The sequence below is a fragment of the Actinia tenebrosa genome, unplaced genomic scaffold (assembly GCF_029948245.1).
Source record: "Actinia tenebrosa isolate PJP-AT-01 unplaced genomic scaffold, QUT_ActTen_1.0 PGA_scaffold3__52_contigs__length_22856419, whole genome shotgun sequence".
Lineage (NCBI taxonomy): Eukaryota > Metazoa > Cnidaria > Anthozoa > Actiniaria > Actiniidae > Actinia > Actinia tenebrosa.
The window spans coordinates 12,961,355-12,970,828 of NW_028292580.1; the positions used below are offsets into that span (position 1 = coordinate 12,961,355).

Below are 9,474 nucleotides of genomic sequence, written 5' to 3' on the forward strand. Positions count from 1 at the left end.
ATTAGAATTTTAGACGTATCTCAGTATTATTTACATTGAATAGTCTAGCCTATCGTGTGTATATGTAACGTAACATAAAATATGATGGTCCATCAGCAATGTACTACTAGACACAGGAATCATGGGAAGGGGGATAATCCCTCATTGCCTGGTAATTATTCCACAAAACTGTATCAAGCGTCGAAAATCAGTCATTAGCATCGTTTTCTTAGAAACGGCTGAAGAAGAAATGTAGTTCTTGGGCGAAATGACAACGTTTTCTGGCGGACGATATGATGTCCTGAGAGATCAGTCTGATAACGAAAGCCCCGAAGAAGAGGAGGATTTACATGAAGTCCCAAAGTCAAACGAAAAAAAAAAGAAGAAGAAAAAGAAAAAGAAGAAGCAAGGAGATGAATCCGGCAACGGAGCTTTGAAACCTGATCGAACAGAAGCGGAAAAAGTGGTTGTATCTGCGACACAACATTTAACGAAGAACAACAACAAGAAGAAAAGTGCCAACCAAGGCATTCTCTCATCTGAATTTAATTTCACGCTTCCAAAAGGCACCAATAAAAAAGGAAAGGAAACACATAACGACGAAGAAGGAGAAGAAGAAGCTAGCACAGGTATTCTTTCATCTGAATCAACTGCATCGCTTCCAAAACCCATTGGTGAAGAAGGAATAGAAACAAACGATAACAAAGAAGGCGGAGAAGGAGCTACTAGCACAAGCATTCATTCATTTGAATCAAATGCATCGCTTCCAAAACCCATCGATGAAGAAGAAATGGAAACAAACGATAACAGAGAAGGCGAAGGAGGAGCTACTAGCACAAGCATTCATTCACCTGAATCTACAAAAGAAAGGTAGCTGCTTTATAAATATGTTTAGAGATTAGTTATCTAAATAATCAAGGCTTCTATAATTTGTCAACTATTGGTGAGAGCTTCTCGTATCAACTAATTGAGGTGATCATGATTTTCTAAATTTTGAAATTATTTTTTCGAATTTTGAAACTATTTATGAATTTTGGACTTATTTTCCTAGTATAAAATTTGAAATTATTTTCTGAATTCGGAAATTATTTCTGTTAATAAATTTGAAAATTATTTATGTAATGTTTAATAAACGAGCAGGAGTGTTTTATCGGGTATGAAACACGAGGCGTAGCCGAGTGGTTTTATACCCGATAAAACACGATCTGCGAGTTTATTAAACGGCTTAAAAAACTCCTGATGTATGTTCTCATACTGTACCGAATTCTTTACGAAATGAACCAAGTTTGATAGAGAAAATCCAAGTTAAAGTTTATGCAAATGAAGATGAATCTATATCAGATATAAAACCTCCTTCATGGTCATGATTTCTATTGTGTTTCCTTCATGAATTATTAATGAGTTTTTTAAGGTGTTATTTATATACGGAGTTGCAGTCTAATGCTAATTTGTATATTTGATGTCATATTATTTTACCAGTAAGTTTGTTTGAGATACCTGTATATTCGAGGTTAAAGAAAGTTAATATATGTAAGGGAAGATCAGTGACAAACTTGTTTTAAATTCTATCGATTAAGTTGATTTTATTATGAAAATGCATGTGTTCATTGTCAGAAACCCACAATAAATTTTTTAAACATATTCGTAAAGTTTTAATTTCCATTGTTTATTTTTAATTTTAAATTTTTCTAATGTTCGATAGGCAAAATCGTTTTCAAGTCATGTGGCTCGTGAATGGCGTTGGCTTGACTGCACTAAGGAAACTTTTTATGGATATTCACCCCACTTGGTCAAACAATTCTGCAGATGCAAAATCTCTTGATAAGGGACGCATGATACTCAGTGAAGAGCATGAATTGGTTGCTTTCAATAATGGTGACATCAACAAATGGGATGTTTCACTCATTACAAAGGTACTCCTATATTCAAAGAAATGCAAAGAGGTAATCTCCAAGAGACTGGGATTTAAACGTGCTATTTGCTGCATTAAACGTTATAAGGACAAGCTGGTTAGCCATGCATGTGATGAGAAAATGTCTGATGCTGATTACCAAGTCCATTGGCCTGCAATATCTGGACATCTAGAAACTATTGGAGCAAGCAAGGAAGAAATTGATACAATTCTCAAAGGTACGTGCGTTTGTATTTTATTGGCACATTTTGGTGTTCTCTTAGCTTTTGATCATTTGGCTATAACAAGTAAGTCTACCGGGCAAGTAGAAAACTTGACCGCATAGTGGTGCGATAGACTATTTTCGAAATGCGCTAGCGATTTCGCAAACATCGCAGGCATGAAAACGAGGCATTTTCCGGCAGAGTTAATAAAAAACACCAAGAGAGCATAAAAATAAGAGAGGGAAACTTCTTATTGTGGCGCGCGTCATGTAAATTCCCGGTTGGGCAATTTTTAGTAACCGGTTGCAGTTTAAATTATTTAGCCTTACTCTACTCCTGTGCGCTCTTTCTGTTTGTTATTTTGACCTCGTTTTTAGTGACCTAGAAATCATCAGGTTGTCTTGGTTGTCATGATGGCCTGAGTTCTAATTTTTTCCTAATTGAATAAGTATTAACTGAGTGTATCCTGTTCAATTCTCAAAAAACGCTTTAGAAAATGGCAAGGTTTACCATGACCAGCTGAGTTCCCGACATGACTATCCTAATTGGGATGAATGGATGAAGTTCCGTAATAATGTACGCAATTTTGACCATTCCCAGAACAACTATATTCTTGTGACTGACGCAATATCACCAGAATTGACGGAGTGCTACTCCGTTTTTCGAAGTGTCCCATGGAAAATGGTCCTGGATTTTGACCCATCTTCCGAAGAGGCGGGAATGTACCAAGACTTCACTTCAAAGGATGGAACAAGCAGCCTCATTAACATGATCACACCCGGAGAAATACGTCGTCTACCTTTCTCCAGTCTTTCTCGGCACATTGATGCGAAAAAAACTCAATGGATGTTTGTCAATGGAAGAAAGAGTGACGGATCTGATGGTGGGCCTCAACACTTTGAGGACTGGGAAGATGTTTCACTCAAAGAAATAACAAAGTTTTTTGGATGCTTTTCTGAACCAGACAAATTCGATAAGAATATGCCAGTAATTTGCCTTGTTTTGCCTTTTAAAAAAGAATCAGTTCCTTTCATTGAAGTAACGCTGAGAAGACTGGTGGAAAATTTCAATGAATTTAACTTGCAATTTGTTGGAATCAAGCAAGACCAGTGTGGTGCCCTTTCAGATAGATTGCTGAAGAAGATAAACTTGCAAGCTACAGATCTTGGACCACAACTTTTGCGTCTAGCAATGGAAGACCTATTCCATATTTCATCAGAACAAAGTTACTGCATGCCAACTTCTCAAGCAAATGTGCCCGCAAAGCTAACACAAAAGGAATATCTCTATCTCAAAGAGTATTTAGATGTGCTGTACGAAGGCTGCGAAGATCCTGCAGACCTGATCGATGACGATGATGATTTCGTTGAAGAACGTAAAAAGTCATTTATGTCCGGGAATTGTATCTCTTTCGTAAGCCTCTCTTACAACCATGATGCAAAAAGAGAAATCAGCAACGTCATTCGCACCCATATCCAACGTATCCTAGATCAGGGTCCTAGTACACACCCATCTATTGTTGAAATTTCTCACTCTCCGGGCTCAGGGGGATCAACAATAGCGAGGCGTGTGATGTGGGATTTACACAAGTCTTATCCATGTGTATTTGCAAAGCTTGAGGACCATAAAAATGATCTCGAAGATGATAGTACATTTTTAGATCATCTTGCAGACCGCATAATTTTTGTGCAAGATAAGTGCTACACAACGCCTGTGGTCCTCCTAGATGGAAAGCATACGAGTATTGAAGCTCTAAGCAGTAGGTTGGCTCGTAACCTAAATAGCAAAGGTAGGAAAGCTGTATTGCTGAGATGTAATCATACTTCAGGAGAGGGCAAAAGTCAAAGTATCCCTGAATCTTCAGAGGTCCATGCTAGGTTTTGCGTTAATGTAAAGCTTGAAAAATCAAAGGCGGACCTCAAAGAATTTAAAGACAAATATAAAGATTATATCGAAGATTTTAAGAAGATCAAATCAGTGTCAGGCCTGTCTAGAGTATTTCATTTTCCTCTTTTAGCTATGTTGGGGGAATTTAGACCCAAGCTACAGCAGATAGTTTATGAAAGTTTCGATGAGATGGAACCTCTGGAAAAGGAAATAGTGCTTGTTGTCGCCTTCCTACAGAAGTATGCTGCACGAGCAACACCAGCTCCACTCTTATACGCTGCATTTAAGAACTCTTTCCAGCAGAGTAGTAAGCAAGCTATTACATACGAGGACATTAGCAAAATCATCACAGAGCCGTTATCGAATTTAATGGTGCCTGCAGACCCTACTAAATTCCTTTATCAAGGACGATACAAAAGGCTCAACTATTTTCAAGAAAGATATACCCTTCAGCATCCTGATGTTGCTGAATTAGTCCTCAAGAAAGCAAAGATGACTTTAAAGCAGGACACAATGGCTATAACCCGTGATTTCCTGGGTTTTCCTATTTATGATGACATCCGCTTTATCCCTCTAATGAAGGATTTGTTTGTGCTTAACGGGAGTCTACGAGGGGGCGGATTCTCTTCATTGTTCAAGGAGCTAAATGCGATGAATTCCAAAGAGGCTGGAGAACTGTTCTGTGAAGCTGCAGATAAGACCAAGGATGTTGCTGTCGTTACAGGTGCAGCTCGGTTTTTTGCTAACCTGCAGTCGCCAAGTTTCGAAAAAGCTAAAGAATTGACCGATAAGGCGTTTGAATGTAGGAATGCAAAAGACAAACGCAATAAAATATATGACGTAAAGGGAGTAGTTCTGTCAAAAGAAATACGGTTCCTGTCAAACAACGAGCAAATAAACTCTTTACAAGAATTGCAAGGTTTGGCAGAGAAAGCTATAAGTTCATTTAGGAAAGCAAAATCCAATTTCCCTTCCTTTCCTAATCCTCTTATTGGAGAGGTTAAGACGTGGTTGACTTGCATAGATTGGATAACGAAAACCCGCTTCAATGGGGATTCCAATAAGACCTTGGAGTTCATCACGTCACGTGAAGCGCCTTCGTTTTTCCAAACTTGCATAAACCACTCCTTTAATCTTCTAGATACTGTCGATGAAATAGTTCAGTCAGCTAACAACTTGCCAGATCCAGACAAGACACAGAGGGAGGCAAACAGATTAAGACTGGGACTAATAAAAACAATCAGAAAATCAAATGAAGGACGATCGGCAGAGGAAACGGAAGTCGTTGAAGTATGTAAGGCTCTGTGTTCCGCTGAGTTTCCGGCTTCATCAGAACTTGAGCTAAAACGTCTTCAAGTACAATACCTCTTAAGCTCTGTGAAGCAGATGGAAAGCTTAAGCACAGAGGCTCTCCAGTACCTAATGGAACTACTAACAGAATTGGTCGAGGTCGAGAAAGACGCAGTTTTTGCTAAACACCTAATGAAAGTTTGCATTCTTATTGATGGTTTTTCTTTGGATAGAGGTCTCGAAGCTTGCGAAATCTGGAGCAGAATATCCAATTATGATCCTTTTCCTTATTTTTACGAAATGATGATCTGTTTCCTCGAGATACTGGATGGACGTACATTCGAGTATAGATCGAAATATCATGAGTCTCTGGATAACTGTAAAGCCAAATCCCAACACAACTATAAGAAAATGATGTCCACGCATTTTTTGGGTAAGGAAGGGGAAGGAATGTCTCGTCTCATGACCAAAGCTGCTTTCTTCAGTGGCGAAACAGAATATAAGTCTTCTATCAGTGAAGTAGCTGAAACCTATTGGAAAACGAAAAGCCGCAAAAAGCTTTTGGAGTGTTGTGGTCGAATAAAAAGTCGTACGTCCTCTAGTGGAAAGGATGACCATCTTATCATTGAGCTTCTTCAAGGCAACGTCGAGCTTCACGTTGCCAGAAAGGCTAGCATTGGAGCACCGGATCGCGATTTTGTCCCTGGAAGTAAGGTTTACTTCGTTGTTAGCTTTAACCTTTTGGGACCAGTTGCCAACGGCATAACTTTCAAGCCATCAAATGAGCGAAGTGACACAGAAGAGAAGTAAAATCCTAACCACTATATGTACAAGGCATTGAAACTGAACCCTGCTGTCAGTGTACCATATGCAAACAATAATAGATAATTATTATCTATATCATATTGAAACAGTCCAGCATGTTTCGTAAAACCACTTTGTCAAGGTTCAGGAAAATTGAATTTCAAGAACTGAAGTCTCGTACAATAACGAACATATAGACAGTAGAGAAAGGCACAGACTCCATCGGAACAAAAAAATTAAACTTGAATGTGTACTGATGCCAAAGATTTTATTATCAAGCATGCTTAGTGAGATGCAGTTAGACAATCTGACCAGGATGAAGCAACCAGTTGAAAAACGGCGAGGTCCACGCCATAAGTAAAAATGGATTAGGCTTCATTTGATAGTAGGTAGCTAGCTAGATATAGTCATTTAATAATATTACCACAACAAAGGTCTTGGACCTTTCATAATGGCAAACGAGGTGCATTGATGTCGCGCTTCACCGTATAGAAAAAAGTGATCGAAGTTTTCTCAATTCGCTTTTGCCTTCAAATTTGAAATTTTTTTTTTTTATAAATTCAACAAATTTCCTCTATTTCTGATTTACTTAGCCAGATTGTACGTTTTTATTCAAAAGGACAATGGGAAGAATGATATAAAACGCCATTTTTTAGCCATATATTCATAGAAATAACCAGACCAAATAGGGGAAAAAAACTTTATTCTCGACTTTCACATCCCCATAATGCCTTGCGTTTTTGGGGGGTAACCAATCAAAAAACTGTCCCAAATTGAAAGGTTTCTTAATTGAAATTATACTATACCTGCTTTTATCTGTACAATACTGATTATCAGTTTATTCCAAGTTATTTTTGAGTGTACAGATCATGTGAGTTTTGGTCTTACAGAAAATGTATTGACTTACGAAAAAATGCTTAAAATTTACCTTAAACATCTTCAAGCTTCTACCTTTTTCTGTTTTTTACTTCTTCATTTTATCTTTGGATACCAAACAAGGTATTTTCAACATTGTCTGATCAGCCTTCAGCAAAATAAGTAGGTTTTTACCTTCTGGTTACCCCCCAAAGACGCAAAGGATTATGGGAATGTGAAAGTCAAGAATATAGATGTCCAGAATTGAATGGATGTAAATTTTAATGGGATATTTTAGGGTTGTAGCACGCGCATATTCATCGTCGCGACGAAGTTGTTAATCAAGGCGTCGTGCTTCTCCTAACACTTACTCTCGAGTTCTACCAGCCCCCGCGTGCTTTATAACTGCACACAGCACGCGCTCACGTTTTCTACTTCTTCAGTAGCACGTGCAGATTCATTGTAGCAACGAAGGTGCTTTTGGTAGACGTTAATCAAGGCGTTTCAATGACATTCCATAGGCATGTCCCGTGCCGTGGAAACTTGCTTTCCGGCAATGTCTAATGCGAACGCTTTTAATTGATTGACGACCATTATAAGCTTATTTTGCAATATTGCTTATTTTGTTGTAACAGCAAACTGTAGGATTTCGCGCATGCCCATAAAAACAACTGTAGATTTCTAGGTTCAGATGTTGTAGTAGATTTCCCGAGTCAGACAATGAATTTTGTCACAATATTGCATGTAACCGAGGTAATCATAAATCAGGGAATATCTAATTTAGAATTGCACAGCGAATAAAATGTAATAGCGCAGCGCACTGATTCTAAGAATAGCTTAAAGATTCGGACAAACATTGCATTCTGTTTAACCGCTACGAGGATTATACGAACCGATTTTATTATTTTTACTTAAAGTTACAATAATAACCCATGTAAACTAAGATCAACTGCGATCGGCTGTGAAAATTATCTGCTGAAAGTAAACTTTTAAGTTTGTTTGTCCGAATTTCGCCTTTGTCTTCGTTTTTATGACGTCACGTTTGCGCTGCGCTATCAAAGCCCGGACATGCTGAGTTGCGCATACCGTTGCTGGCAACACTTGTACGGGAATTTTACAAACTTACAATTTTACAGCAAATCAATAAACCAATTAAAAAACCTCAATCGTTAGCTGTATGATAGTGTCAACTAATTGAACAGCAAAAAAATTATGGGGTTATGCATGTCTAATTAGCAATTAGACCTACAGCCTGAATGGTCTACAAGTCAATAGTCGAGAGGTCTGATTGTTTTAGTATATTACTAATCAGTTAAATAAAATGAATACAATTTTGAAATTAGATTGTGATAATTTATTGTGTTGGCTTTCAAAACTGGCACTTTTTGCTACCAGTCATCTATGACTAATAGACCACTAGTAGCTAAGCCAAACATAGTGAGGGGATTGTGATAGATCATTAGCAAGTTTATACTAAACTAAATTATCTCATACAAATAACCAATAAAATGGCAAAGTTATAGATTTGAAGATATGGCCATGTAGAAAATAATATTTCACAAGCTAAGATACACAGGCATATGTATTTGTATATATGTAACCGGCGGCAAGGCGCTCAGCTATGAATCAGATTGCAAGTGGTTTTGACAAAAGAATTTATTGAAAAATTCACACAACTTTACAATACATGAAAAAAAAAACGGGAACGAGATTACAGGATATCTCTAATGAAAACAAGAAAAATATTTACAATGAGATAAAATAAATTTGTAGCTTATCTAAATAGCTAAAAAGTTATGAATAAAATACAGTTTTGCTGGATATAAATAGAAACGGAAATACGTAAATTACGTCACAGGTAATTTGAATATTGCATACTGATTAGCAGTGTTTACAATACGCGAGTGAAAATTACTAGGTTGCAAAGTTTAATGTACAAGTCGGTAAACCGTTTAAAATGAACTAAACCAATGGAAAAAGCAATAGGAAAAATTGACTAGAGGTTAACTATGGCTTTAGGTAAGTATTTTAACCTTTGTTTATGACAAACTAAGAATTACACGGTTTACTGAACACGCGGTCGCGACAATGACCTTGAGTGTAGAGTTTAAGTAGCGAACAAATTAAAGGTTGGAAAGAAAAGGTCTTTTATCCCGCAGTTAAGGCTATTTATCGTAGTAAAAAGGTTAAACAAGCGAGTAAGGCGGTAGCGATCCTATAGTAAACGTTTTAAAGAGTTTAAAAGACAAGATACACTCAGCGTGATTACTAAATTACTACTGCGTGAATAACCTTGTACTAAATTACGCGCTAATGCGACTAGAATTACTACAACATGAAACGAATGCTTAACAAATATGTAGAAAATCTAAGCTATAAAATATAACGACTAGTTAACGATATGAACATAGATTTGTCCTAAATCTATCCTAGGTATAAGTGTAAAAGGCTTCAAAGATTCATACCTTTACATCGTAGAGAATTCCTTGTCTTGATATGTGCAACGTCTTCAAGAACTTTTACTACACTGATTTAAGCTTAGTT

General features: G+C 37.3%; 1 protein-coding gene across 1 annotated transcript; it reads left to right on the forward strand.

Annotated features, from left to right (window-relative positions):
• LOC116286340 (uncharacterized) lies at nt 1-8,269 on the forward strand. The gene is made up of 3 exons (XM_031692814.2): nt 1-849; nt 1,682-2,109; nt 2,588-8,269. Exons 1-3 carry the CDS (start codon nt 248-250, stop codon nt 6,079-6,081), a joined length of 4,524 nt encoding a protein of 1,507 aa, XP_031548674.1. The 5' UTR covers nt 1-247; the 3' UTR covers nt 6,082-8,269.
• Nucleotides 8,270-9,474: the final 1,205 nt, after the last annotated feature.